This window comes from Madurella fahalii, assembly GCF_045866475.1.
Source record: "Madurella fahalii IFM 68171 DNA, scaffold_1, whole genome shotgun sequence".
NCBI classification, from domain to species: domain Eukaryota; kingdom Fungi; phylum Ascomycota; class Sordariomycetes; order Sordariales; genus Madurella; species Madurella fahalii.
The window spans coordinates 8,937,758-8,950,633 of NW_027263971.1; the positions used below are offsets into that span (position 1 = coordinate 8,937,758).

The window sequence follows — 12,876 nt, forward strand, 5'->3', positions numbered from 1 at the left end:
CCATGATCCTGCAGGTCTTAGGGTGCTGCAGGTCTCAGGGCACTACACCTTCATCACCACCCATCTTCAACAGGGCTAAGTGAAACAATTCTTCTCTTAAGGGAAAAGCAAGCAGGGACTGACTACGCCTCCCCCCCCAATCAGCGGGCTGACCGTCTCGGTGGCAGTCATTACCATTCATCCGAGACCTATGGATGGGTTTCACCACATTCCAGGGACATCAAGCGACGAAACTTATGCGTGCCCTCGACAGCCCTAGCGGGCTGGTGACAGGACTTCGGGTCAGCTATGCAACACATCAGTAATAAAGTTAAAAGGCGAAACAGCTCATCCTCCAATCCAGCACGAGCGGGCTAATGTAAATGCTAAGATATCCCCGCGAATTCGAGAGTTTCGTGCTCTCGCGGCTGCCTTTTGTGGTACCCCATCTTGTCAGAGAGGGCGCTTGATGGGGCGGCCGGTGCCTGCGCCACCCTCAGGTAAGGGAGAACAGTGAACCACGCCGCTCGGTTCAAAACCTGAAATCGCCGTCTTAGAGAAAAGGCAGCTGAATAAAACAGAGGGGTTCTTTTCGGACTGTAGGGGGCCTTTTCGGACTGTAGGAAAGGTCTTACTAGACCGTAGTGGTCTGTGCACCTGCAAACCATACATATCCCTAACCCTGACCCATGCCCATTTAGCCGTTCTCGTCGTTATCTTCCCGGCAACCGACACCTTGTAGTCTCAGATGTTCAGACCCGTTAGGCGCGAGGTACTATCATGGTAGTAATGATGACAGCGGTATTCGAGAAGAAAAAAAGCGGTATAGGCTAACAGTATTTGGGGGAGTGGGTGTACGAGCCATGTTTGGGTGGCTACAGTCTGGCAAGACCTTTCATAGGCCCGAAAAGATCCCCTTATAATGTCTGATTGCGTTTTGCGATTAGGAAGTTAACAATCGACTGAGGTTGGGGGCTGGTACAGGACAGCACCACGTCAGACATATCCGTGTGGTATTTTATACTGTGTAATTACACACAGGGACAAAGACCCGGCAGCCCCACAGTGAAATGGACGTGTTAATTACAGACGCGGTTCACAGGCGACGCGTTGGGGCGCCAAGAGCGTCCAGGCTGTCGACGGATAGGCTCGGTGCTTTCTCAACGACCGGCAGGATGACGGCGCATTGAGCCAGGCCCGAGATGTCGAAAAACAACACCATTACCAGCTTCTTTAAGCCGGTAGCAAAGCAGTCGAAGAGCCCCAAACCCCAAGGTTCAACACCACGAGCATCGCCAACCCCACCTCCGCCATCACCGTCGCCACTCCCCGCTCTCTTCTCCTCGTCACCCCCAGAGCCAGCAACGGCGGTCCGAGACCGCAATGCCGTAATTCGAGGTTCTGACGATGAGGACGACGAGGACTTCGACTCGGATGATGATGAGCTCCCGCCCCTATTCCCACTACCCTCACTCAGCACTGCACCGGTTCAGGCGCCCAGAAAAGATGTCGGCCTCTATGCCACACCAAAGGCGAAGCGGCGGGCGCTTGAATTTCACTCGTCGCCCTTGACCATCAACACCAGGCATAAGTTTGATATCAAGGCGCTCCTCAGGCATGCAGAGGCGGACATAGCGATCGAGGAGAGCGAGCAACGTGCCGCCGCCCTCCTAGATTCCCCGTCGCCAACGCCACACAGCACATGTTCCCCAAGGAACCCGCAAACCACTCTCCATGACGCTATGTTGGGTGTGCTATCCGATCCTGGGGATAGCCAAGACGAGGGCCACCGCGATCGGCTGCTCCGCGCGGTGAAGAGGACAGAGGCCACGGTTCGGCGGAAGGAGTGGTACTTCTTTGATCGCCAGGGTCCGGCTAACAGCACGGCGATCAAAGTACGACAAGCCTTCCCGAAAACCGCAGCCACAGGAGCCTGGGCATTTCTAGCCCCGGAGAGGCATAGGTCCGAGTTTTTCGAAGACGGGCTCCCTTATCACGTTCAGTGCAAGGCGCTCAGCCTGCCGGACGAGATCTTTATCTGGGTACTCAACGAGGCACCCCATGCGAAATCCAAGAAACTGCAAGAAGAATATTTGCGACTTCTCGGTGCCTGCCCGAATCAGGCCGAGCGACTCATAGATGAGAACGCCATCGCGCAGCTGTTCCGAGAAGTCGGAGCATCAGAGCGAGCCCTCACGGCGAGCTTCCAACCGGACGGAAGCTCAGGACAGGGCGCTCCTTACCCAGAGCATGAATGGCCCCGTCTACGAACGGTTCTTCGTATCCTGACAGAGACTGCGCATGCTTTAAAGATCCAGTCGCTCACAAGAGCCATGGCCATTCTCCTCCGCCTCGGCATCGACAATATCGTGCGTGAAGACCAAGCGATTGCAACACATTATCAAGATGCATTGCTTCAAATAGTGTTAGCCGTCCCCTTGCGAGCATGGGACAGTTTTGTAAGAACCACTCTCTACTTTTGCTTCGTTCGAATCCCCTAACAACCATCACCCCCTTTTCTAGTGTGGAGACGTAAGCGACTCCCTATATTCTCACACGCAAGATGCCACCCTCCGGTGGAACGCCGTCTCCTCTATCCCGCTCCTACATCCGCAGCTGGTCGAGCTGCGCCGGCGACTGGCGCTCGTGTTCGTCTTTGACGACCCGCAGCGCGCATACGCCCGGCCCGAAAACACGTTCAGCATGCGGTCCGTCCTCGACCGTCTCGACCACGCGGACGAATTCATCGTCGATCGCAACAACACTGACTATTTCGAGCTACTCGCGCTCTCCGAGATGCTGAGCGTTGCCATCAGCGACGGATCACCGCCCAGCGACAGCTCCGGCCCGGAAGTCGTCAAGCAATACAACGCCGAAGTCGACGAGGTGGCGCATCGGATCAAATTCATGTGGTCCAACATTCACGAGCAGGGGGCCGCGTACATGTCGAGGCTGGAGGCCCGTGTCCAGCTGCGGGACTTTGAACGCAAGCTGCTGCACGTCGTGCGGACACGACCGCCTCCGAAGGAGGACATTTTTGGACTCGAGCCCACCGAGGACGACATTGAGCGACCCAAGCAACAGAAATTCATGCAAAAATTTCTAGCGAAGAGTCAGCCGCCGCCAAAGACGCCCACGCCCTGAGAACGGAGGCAGGGGAGTGCTGGCTCCAGTCATGGCTTGGCTGGCATCAACGCGTAATCCATATGATTAGCCCTGGACGGCAAGAAGTGCTTCACTTTGACCGGTATTCCGTGGACAAAACGGCAGGTTGATGCATGTTATTCCGACCGGCTCTCGCGTAGAGTCGCCATCCAACTTCTATGTACAAAATTCTTCGAGATACCCCCCTGTTCTTCGCTGGGCTCGGTTCGGCGCTGCTTCATAGTCATTAAACAATGCTCATTCCCGACCACACCGGACCGGCCGTCTTGTGTGAATCCCCACCATGTTCATGCGCTAAATAGACAATCATCTCTATAACAAAGCTCTCCCACTCAATCGTAGAACTTGCGGTTGGGGTTCTTTCCAAACAAGGCCTCCCGCACGAGCGGCAGAGAGCTCTCCTTGAGCCGAAGCAACCTAGTCTCGAGTGTGTTGTCGATATCAATCTTGCCGTTGCCACCGATGATGACCACACCGCCGGCGCTGCGTGAGATGTCCGTATCAGCACAGCCACTCTTTCAAGTCAGCCAGGGAACGCTACACAGCTGTACTTACCACCCCTCCGGCAGAGGATCCTCCTCGTCAACCGTCGCCTTGACCTCCATGCCCCCCTCCCGATCTTTAAACTCGGCGGCTGCGGCATCGATAGCCTTCTTGACGACCTCGTAGTCGGCCTTGCGCGCGCGGATCTGCAGCTCGGGCTCGTTCATGATTGCGAAGCCTTCCAAGACGAAGGCCTTGAGGATGGCCTCGTAGCGCTGGGGGTCCTTGGTCGCCTCGGACAGGCGCTTCTGGGCGGCGTCGTAGATGCCGTCGAGCACGTCCTGGCGCGCGCCCAGCACGCGCAGCCGCGTCTTGTTGGCCACCGTCGACCGCGTGATCTGCTGCGACATGGTCGCCTGCTTGAACTTCTTCTCGTAGGCGCTGTCGATGGCGTCCGTCTCCTGCCGCACGAGCTTGGCCTTCTCCATGGCGAACTCCTCGTTGGCCTTGATCTCGATCTCGCGCGCCTTCTCCATGGCTTCCTGCTTGATGAAGGCTGTCATCTTGCGCAGCTCTTGCATCACCTGTTGGTCCGCGCCGGTGTCAGCTTCCCTCGTTAGTGGTGGGGGGAAACATGGGCAGCGCGGGCTGGCTGCTGTCATGGTTGCAACGAGCTGACGCTCAAGCACACTTGGGGATGGGGGAATCGTGGTACCTGGTCGTCGGACAAGGAATGAATTTGCGACATCTTGAAGGACTGGTTTGTGAGGAAATCGTTATGGTGCGGTTGGTGTAAGTTCCGAGGAGCGGGAAGAGGGGAAGAGGAGACGCAAGCTCGCGGTCAGCTCTGGTCACGTTGATGGCGGTTCTCTTGGGAGCGAGAACAAATGTCAGGACGGAGGCGTTGTAGAGGCCGGAGGTCTATAGGATGCTGGTGGTTTCGTGCAGTTCCTATGCTGATTGCTGTGCTCGGTGGATGGTCAACCAACAGTGCCGTTGACGCAGCTCCAGTTACACGGCCTTGGCAATGATGGCGCGGGCTGACAAGGTGCGGCAGCATCCCACAACAGCCAAGACCGAGCTTCCAACGTACTGTACCTCACTAGCCACACAACCCCCCACCAGTCACACGGCACAATCGATAAGATAAAAAAAGGATACCAGCCACAGTTCCCTTGTCTGCAAGCCCCCGCTGCAATGTCCCGAGCCTGCAATGCATTGGCTGGGATATTCTACAGGCACCACCAGAGCCTATGTGAGCTGGCGTCAGAGGCCTTGCAGGGGCCGCAAGAGGGTTGAGGAGCCGGCCAGCAACAACCTAGGTCCCAACGTTTCGACTTGGTCCCTTTTTCCGCCATCCAGTCTCTCAAGCGCGTGCACCCAATTTTGCGACCAAGTTCCTAACCATTCGCTGCGGCAAGTCGACAGAGACCCTCCGGCCCGCCTGTCTCACACTGGTGCCGCACCCGGCGTGCTGCCGCCAGCCCTCCAGGCCGTTTTCAGAGCCGCTTCCCCAGTGCTGCCGCCCGCGCCTCATGATCGCAGCCCGCAAGCCTCGTGGTCTGGGCGAACACGCGCGCACTCTCACACATCATAGCACCGACCAAGTGCCACGACGTTGCCGTCATTGATTGACGTTTCCGGTCATCGTCAAAACGAATGGTTGGACCACCCGGCGGAGTTTTCGATCTGGCCTGCGATCATAAGCTTTCTCTGTGCCGCCGACCGTGTTCCACCGACCGCCCGTAGACTCGCACCAGGAATACCGACGCTCAATCACTCGCCCTCTTCTTGACCCGAGCCGTCGCCTTTTCAGACGGCTGTTTTCCCTTTCCCATGCGACTACGATAGGACGCCGCCCTCTTGCCTCGCGCTGTCAGATGACCGCTTGTCCTCTGGGCGCGATGGGGCTCATCGGCGGCATCTCTCCTGGCGGGAGCATCGCTGTAAGTCGGCATCTCATGTCTTGTTGCGCTTCCTATAGCTGCTAATACCCGAGTCAAACGCAAACAGCTCGGCATCATTGTCGGTCTCTTGTCCGCAAGCGTCCAGAGCCTGGGCATCACACTACAACGAAAGTCGCATATTCTCGAAGACGAAAAGGTTCCCTACGATGTAAGGCGGCCGCCCTACCGCAGGAGGAGGTGGCAGCTGGGGATGGCCATGTTTATCATATCCAACGTCATTGGGAGCTCGGTTCAAATATCCATGCTCCCGTTACCGGTGCTCTCGACGTTGCAAGCCTCGGGCTTGGTATTCAACTCGATCTGCGCCACGCTTATACTCGGAGAGCCCTTTACGAGGTGGTCACTATGGGGGACCCTGCTGGTCTGCGGCGGAGCCGTCTTGATTGCCGTGTTTGGAGCGATCCCTTCGCCGGCACACACATTGAGCGAGTTGCTGGAACTGCTGGGGAGACGGCCGTTCGTGCTCTGGATGTCCTTCCAGGCCGTCATCGTCATCGGTATCGCCGTCGCAACCGAGCTTGTGAGCCAGTGGACGACGCTGATGCAGGATCCACGGTTCCGTCTCGCGCGAGGCTTTGCCTACGGATGTATAAGCGGAATTCTTTCTGCTCACTCCCTCCTGGTGGCCAAATCCGCCGTGGAACTCATCGTCAGAACCATCGCCGACGGGGATAACCAGTTTGTCCACTGGCAGTCGTGGATGCTGGTCCTCGGCCTCGTTACCCTCGCTCTCACCCAGCTGTACTACCTCCACCGGGGGCTCAAGCTGGTCTCGACCTCGGTTCTTTACCCACTAATATTCTGCATCTACAACATTATTGCAATCCTCGACGGGCTCATCTACTTCAATCAGACCGATCTCCTAAGCCCCCTACACGCATGCCTCATTACTCTCGGCACCGTCATCCTCCTCTCCGGTGTCCTCGCGCTCTCATGGCGTCTCAGCGATGAACAACACACGCCCGGGGTTGGGCAGTCAACGCTGGCGCCAGGCCTGGGTCTTGTCGAAGATACCGAGGGCGAAGAAGAGGAGGAGGAACTTCTACTCCACTCCGCTCTCGCCGACAACGAGGAGAGCGGATTGCCGTCGCAACAAACCTATCAAACATTTAAACCCACCCGACCCTCCGAGATCTCCAGATCAACCACCACCCCAGCACTGCAGAGGCAGCGGCCACAGCCCCGATCGAGCAGAACAGCCTCGGCGAGGTGGACAGAACGAGCCGAGATATGGGACGAGCTCGAGGACCGCAGCACGCCGGAGCCGGTATCCCCTCTGTTCTTCAACAGGAGACGGTCAACGGTTATCTCCGGCCGCAGGGGATCGTCGTCGTCATTCCTGGGGCGACCGCCCAACCTCGCCGCGGGCAGCGCAGACGACGCCGCTGCTGCTGAAGAAACAGACCCGCTCCTCACCTCGTCGCCGAGGACCAGCTTCAAACGGAGGCGCAAGTCGACTGGGTTTCCGGGTTTCACAGCGAGGAAGAGCACCGGCAGGAAAACCTCGGGCGGGCTCCAGCTTCCGGATGCCGCGCGGAGTTTTTGGGGTTCGAGATGGTGGACGGGGAGCAGGTCAAGGAGGACGCCCGGGCCCGCGGCAGACTCTCCACAGGCGGGTTTGCCAGTGTATAGGGATGACCCTGTTGAGGGGCACGGGCAGCCGGGCAGCTCTTCTCCGAGGCAACCTCCGCCCGTTGATTCGAGGTTGGGTTGGGGGGCTGGGTCGAGGAATAGCAGGGTGGATGATTCCCCTGTTTAGAGTATAACCCCATCTTACTTTATTATTGTTATTGCTGGTAGCGTTGCATAAATCATTTTGGGTTCATTCGGCAAACGAGTCTCTATCGGATGTTGCTGTGTGCTTTATTGTCGTTGGCGCGTCTATTTTCCACCGATATATAGGGGGGGTGGTCGGTAGCCCGGCGCGATGCGATACCACTTGGGTGGCCCGTTGGAAACACTTTATGTGGCGGGTCACTTTTCACCCTGTCTTCCACTGTCTTTGCATAACCACAGATTCAGAGAAATAGGAGCACTTGAACATCGAGGTCAGGGATCATGACCCGAACGTAGTTATAACGAATGTGCCTCGCCACACTTTATACATCCAGCTCACTAGGCCACCCCGGAACCCATATTCTACAAGAACCAAAGGAGAAAAAGAATGGGAAACAGAAGGCTAATAAGATCATGCAAGGCCAACCACCTGTCGGCGCTCGATATGGCGTACTTCCGTTCCTCCTTCCACGGGGTTCAAACGGTCCGTCTCGAAATGATTGTATCCAGAAAACTACCACATACCCGGCCCCGGAAAAGAGCGCGCGCAGTTGGCGGCGGATATGGCCGTCCCCCGTCCAGACACGGCTCTCTTCAAGTCCTCGGCTTCTCCCGCTAGATTCGTCCCGCTCCGTTCTTCTCATCAATGTGCCGGAACCGCTCACGCTCCTTGCGCTCCTTCAGCAGGCAGGCCGTGGCCATAATGAAGACGACATCGACACCGACCATACCGAACACGGCCGTGAAGATATTGTCGAGGAAGACGTTGGCGAAGGCGGAGATGGGCGCGGCGCAGCCGCGTAGCATCGAGGCGGCGGCTTGGCTCGGGCAGGTGGCGTCGGTAACGTACACGGGAAATACCAGGGGCTCGATGTAGCCGCAGCAGGCGAACTGTTTTTTTCGCCAGGTTACCGTCAGCGGTCTTGGTTCAATCTAAGGCTAGACTAAGTGGTAAACGGGGGGCGGGGGAAGGAAACAAACCCTTGTCTGCATAAGACTCTTAACCTCGGCGCTCTGCGAAGCGAAGAGCGGCAGGAAGTCGTCGCGAGTCTTCAGCGTCAGGATCCACAGGAACAGGCCGATGACCATGCTGAAGATTGCGCAGAGTACGGCGAGGTAGCCGCCGAGCTTGAGCCAGCGGCGCGATGACGTTGCGAGACCCGGGAGGGTTACGAGGAATGTCATGAAGACGAAGGCGGAATTTGCGATTCCGGCTGCGCGCTTTGTTAGCGACTAACACGTTCCCCCATCCACGAATTCTCCCCCCGGGACAGAACACCAACCTTCCAACGGGAACCTCTGGTACAAGAGATTCCTCGCCGCCTGTTCCCCGTCGGTAGGCACCTCATTCCTGATGTTTCCAACGACCACACAGAAGGAAATGATGAAGATGCCCATGAGCAGGATGAGGCCGTCGGCGACCACGTAGGCCAATTGCACCTTGCTCACCATCTTGTCGCGCCTGATTCCGAGCAGTCCAAGCCTTCGACCCTTTTCTCTCTTCCTCCCCTAGGATCCCCTCCGTAAGGAATGACGACCGGCGTCGTGGAATATTCGCGAATGTGTGGTTTTGGTAATGAATGTAACGGGCGAGAATCGACCGGCAACCCGCAGCACCGTCAAGGAGCTTTTCGATTTTAAAAGAGAGGGCGTCAAGAAGAAAAGGAAGGAAAGACGGTCGGCAGTGTCACGACATCGAGGAACCCGATGGGCGAGCCTGCCGAAATGTCGCCGGGGGATCTTGACACAGAAGCGGAAGAAGAGGAGTGAGAGTGGGATAAAAAGGAAAAGGCCGCAACAAGCGGTTGGCGAAGAGAAAGATACGGGTCCTGGCCTCGACCACGGTTTACCAATATTAGCTAAGGAGATCCCGTCCCAAAAGAGAGAAGAAACGAGGGAGACCAAGGAAAGAGGGAAAGAAGAAATGTCGACTGGGCTGGGATGAGATGAGGAACGGCCCGTCGGCGAGACCCAAACGAGCCACTCAGCCTACGGCATTGCCCAGCAAAAGCGCCAGTAAGAAGATGAGAAATGCGACAGAAAACACGCGATTCTGCTCCACTGGGTGCGAGTCAACCGCCTGCCCAGCATGTACGAGGGGGCCAGAGGCTTGGACAAAGGTCTGTTCAGAATTGCCTTATGATGCACCGTCCCTGACAGGAACCGTTTCAGATGGCGTCGGGAGACCAGGGTGGGAGCAGCAATGGGGCTGGCCCACTGAGAGGCCAGGATGCGGCCCCGCACAAGCCACTGACTTTAAGCGCCCTGTTGTTGGCCCCGCGTTGCAGCACCCTTGTCGCGACGCGGGCCTACCATAGCCAAGGTATCGGGCAGGCCAAATTTCAATCAAACGCCACAGCGAAGAAACTTGATCAATGATGGGAACATGTGGCACACCGGACAATTCGATGATGTTATAGTTTTCTATCTTGGGTTATTGCGATGCGAAGCAGTGCCCGGGAAGCCGCATGCTGCAACTTTAGATCCTGCAGGACTCCGTGGGAGATTCGAGGCACGTTCCACATTCAATGCATACCGAGTTCCTTTCCAATCCGTTTGCCGGGCCAGCGCCCCATGTGAATCCAACCAACCGTTTATGCCATCCCTTGGCATCGCAAAGAGCCGAAGACTCAAGCTAGATAACATGTCAGGATGATGATGATGGGACATATTCGGTTCATTCTTAACTGCTTTCAAGGATCCAGTATCTCGAAATTTTCAGAATGAAGTTATCTTCTAGTAAGGAGTATGTGCGGAAAAAGCAAGGCAGATCGAAGGCTCCCCGGCTCTCAGATGGACATCTGTGGAGCCTGGAAAGGGTAAGGTAACTTGGTTATCGACTGTATGTGCAATCTCTGAACTCACTACTATACTATTGATCGCGGCTTTCTTGTTGATCAACTAACCAAGCGAGAACTCGGGTGATCAATTATCTGCACGGCTTCGAGCAGTGTCCAGCTTGGTAATCCGCGTGTTGCTGTCGAGGCTTCCCATTTTCTGACTGGCCAGCCGCGTTTCGTCTGGCTGCGGTATCAACCAATCATCCGGCGCACAAGTTAAATCCTGTTACTCGACCCCAGCGCCAGCGTACCTGCTGCTGGATTGCGATGTAAAAGAGTAAAAAAAAAAAAAAAAAAAAAAAAAAGAAGCCTCTCTTTCGGGTTCCGACTCGAACCGACAAGCTCTAGTGGTTCTAGAATAAAGCGTCATTCTTGGTGCAAGATCGTCATCTGATTTGAGCATTAGGTCTACTTTGTTGTCCGAGGACACGAGTATGTTGCATTTACCTTTCCTATAAGCCTGGGAATGCGAGTGGGGCAATGTTTACTTGACTCTCGCAAGCCGCTACTCCTCGCCGCTCCGTTAAGGAGCAGCACACACGGCGCATTGCGCCGCATCTTATAGTCTTCCAGAATGAGGGCCTATCATGTGAGCATCAGAATGGAAACATGGATGCTACCTCTACCTCATGCATACCTTAATCTCTCCATCTCTCCATCCGCCGTAGAGTACAGAATCCGTGCCGACTATCCTCTGCCTCCATCTCAAATCTGCCTCGTGTATCTTACTACTAGCAGAGTATTGCACTGTACTGCACTACATTGCATCGGCCTCCTCGATTCTGGGATGGCCTTGTCTAGGTTTGGTTAAGATAATGTTCAACCCTATCTTGGAAACCTTCTTTTCTAACAAACTCTAACTCTGAGAGAACCACGAATATGGAATGTCAAAGGCCGGTTCAAGCCCTGGCAGCTTAGTTACTGGGTATTGAAGGTCAGCGGGCAGTGGGTCTACTGTTAAACTTCTGAAGGGTGGCCGAGGGTACCAGAACCAGCGGATGATTGGATGGAATATTGCGGCTAACGAGCCAGCTGCCTTCGCAGGGGGTGATTGCCACACTGAAATATAAAATGGTGACGAGCCCGTCTCGTGTGCTGATTAAAGTTTTGGCATCTCCTCAAACACGCTGATCGTGATTTGGATGGGTATATTAGTATAGGGCTCCGGTGTAGGGCCAAGGGCATTCCTGAGCAAAGATGACCAAATGTCGAGAATGCGGTGGATACGGAAAAGTGGGCGGGGCCATTTGCACGAGGTGCGGCGGCGACGGCGAAGACCCTGCAGACACCGTTCTATGGAGCGATGATCGGTTTGGTATATCTCCTTCATTAAAACACTATATATTCTACAATAAGACTAACTAGCCTTTAGGAGAAATAACGGAGATATCCGCTATCAGAACCGGCCATTTGGGAATGCATTACAATGTCTTATTGGGATGGAAGAACAGCCTTTGGGAAACAAAGATGAATGCGGGAGTATGGTACGAAAACTAGAATTTGCAAGGTGCCTGATATGGGTTCTGGCCGGTCGCAGTGCAGGCACCCTGTTTGAGGCTGGTGCTGGCCGTCGCAAAAATTTATCATGTGCTGCTCCGGACATTGGGGCATCGCTGGGGTTGGAGCTTGGAAGGGTCTGGCGAGATATGTAGGCCAATGGATTTTGGCAACGTGCTTGTGCCGAATGCAGGCAACCTTTTTGTGACTCTTTTCCATTTCGGTCTTTGGAGAACGAATTTGTACCTGGTTCCTATTCTGGCAAAGAGTCACACATTTGTTCCTCAATTGGCGAACTAGCATGAGGTCGAAATCGAAGCGAATCGGACAAGCCTATATATGTCATGTCCTTCGATGTCTCCTACCATCCAACCACAGAGCAAAGCTCGACCATTGCAGTGGGGCAAAAACACGGACTGATGCGATTAGTAAACGAGAACCGCAGATGTGTATCCGGAAGAACATCCTTTGCACAGGGCAGGGGGGAACATGTCAGCACGAATTTAGAAGGTTTCGGGCGGAGGACTGTTGACAGCACCATGATGACTCTTTTGTGACTGGGTGGGTAATGGAACGAGGGAGATTATGTCAATCTTGTGCTGCCGGAGCGTTGCCTTGTTTTGGTGGAGCGTAAAAGCTCCGTATGGTGTACAGGGAGCTACACCGGCGGCTACACACCGGGGAGAGCGGTCAACCGGCTGTTGTACCCGGGGCATCCGGGACGCGGGGCATCCGGGACGCGGGGGCTTGGTTATCGTGAGATCTATGTGCGTTCCATGACCAAGACTTCTGCAAACCAAACCCAACCCCCCCCCAAGCCTCTTCTATGATAGGCGTGTACATGGAGTCAAGTCAAGCGCTAACAAACAAAACCGGCGTCTAGATCGGCTCCGGCAAGGGATGTGCAACAGTATGGCGGCGATGCAAGCCGGCAAGCAGTGACACCTTATGACTATTATCCGGCCCCTGCGGTGAATGAGTAGCTAAAGGGTAAATCTGACCGAGGTATCTAGTGCGCCGCCTATCAAGCTCATTCATCAATGAACATAAAGTTCAGTCCCATCGTCGGGCTTTCCATCTCATCAGCCTTCTCCTTGAGTTCTTCCTTGTTAGGAAATTTTTTCTTTGGCCAGCCCTTCAGTTCTTCCCTCGTCGCGAATACAAAATGT

At 55.3% G+C, this 12,876-nt stretch overlaps 4 protein-coding genes across 4 annotated transcripts; 2 read left to right on the forward strand and 2 right to left on the reverse strand.

Annotated features, from left to right (window-relative positions):
• Window positions 1-1,181: 1,181 nt before the first annotated feature.
• On the forward strand, window positions 1,182-3,123 carry MFIFM68171_02441 (Formin GTPase-binding domain-containing protein; the record flags this gene model as incomplete). The annotated part of the gene is made up of 2 exons (XM_071057863.1): window positions 1,182-2,438; window positions 2,503-3,123. 2 exons carry the CDS (start codon window positions 1,182-1,184, stop codon window positions 3,121-3,123), a joined length of 1,878 nt encoding a protein of 625 aa, XP_070913964.1.
• A 353-nt stretch (window positions 3,124-3,476) lies between these two features.
• VMA4 (V-ATPase V1 sector subunit E) lies at window positions 3,477-4,375 on the reverse strand (the record flags this gene model as incomplete). Its single annotated transcript, XM_071057864.1, has 3 exons — window positions 3,477-3,627; window positions 3,700-4,211; window positions 4,343-4,375. 3 exons carry the CDS (start codon window positions 4,373-4,375, stop codon window positions 3,477-3,479), a joined length of 696 nt encoding a protein of 231 aa, XP_070913965.1.
• Window positions 4,376-5,531: 1,156 nt separating this feature from the next.
• MFIFM68171_02443 (DUF803 domain-containing protein) lies at window positions 5,532-7,353 on the forward strand (the record flags this gene model as incomplete). The annotated part of the gene is made up of 2 exons (XM_071057865.1): window positions 5,532-5,573; window positions 5,641-7,353. The coding sequence occupies 2 exons, from the start codon at window positions 5,532-5,534 to the stop codon at window positions 7,351-7,353; spliced, it is 1,755 nt and encodes a 584-aa protein (XP_070913966.1).
• A 632-nt stretch (window positions 7,354-7,985) lies between these two features.
• On the reverse strand, window positions 7,986-8,822 carry MFIFM68171_02444 (Tetraspanin; the record flags this gene model as incomplete). Its single annotated transcript, XM_071057866.1, has 3 exons — window positions 7,986-8,261; window positions 8,352-8,584; window positions 8,654-8,822. The coding sequence occupies 3 exons, from the start codon at window positions 8,820-8,822 to the stop codon at window positions 7,986-7,988; spliced, it is 678 nt and encodes a 225-aa protein (XP_070913967.1).
• Between the last annotated feature and the right edge of the window lie 4,054 nt (window positions 8,823-12,876).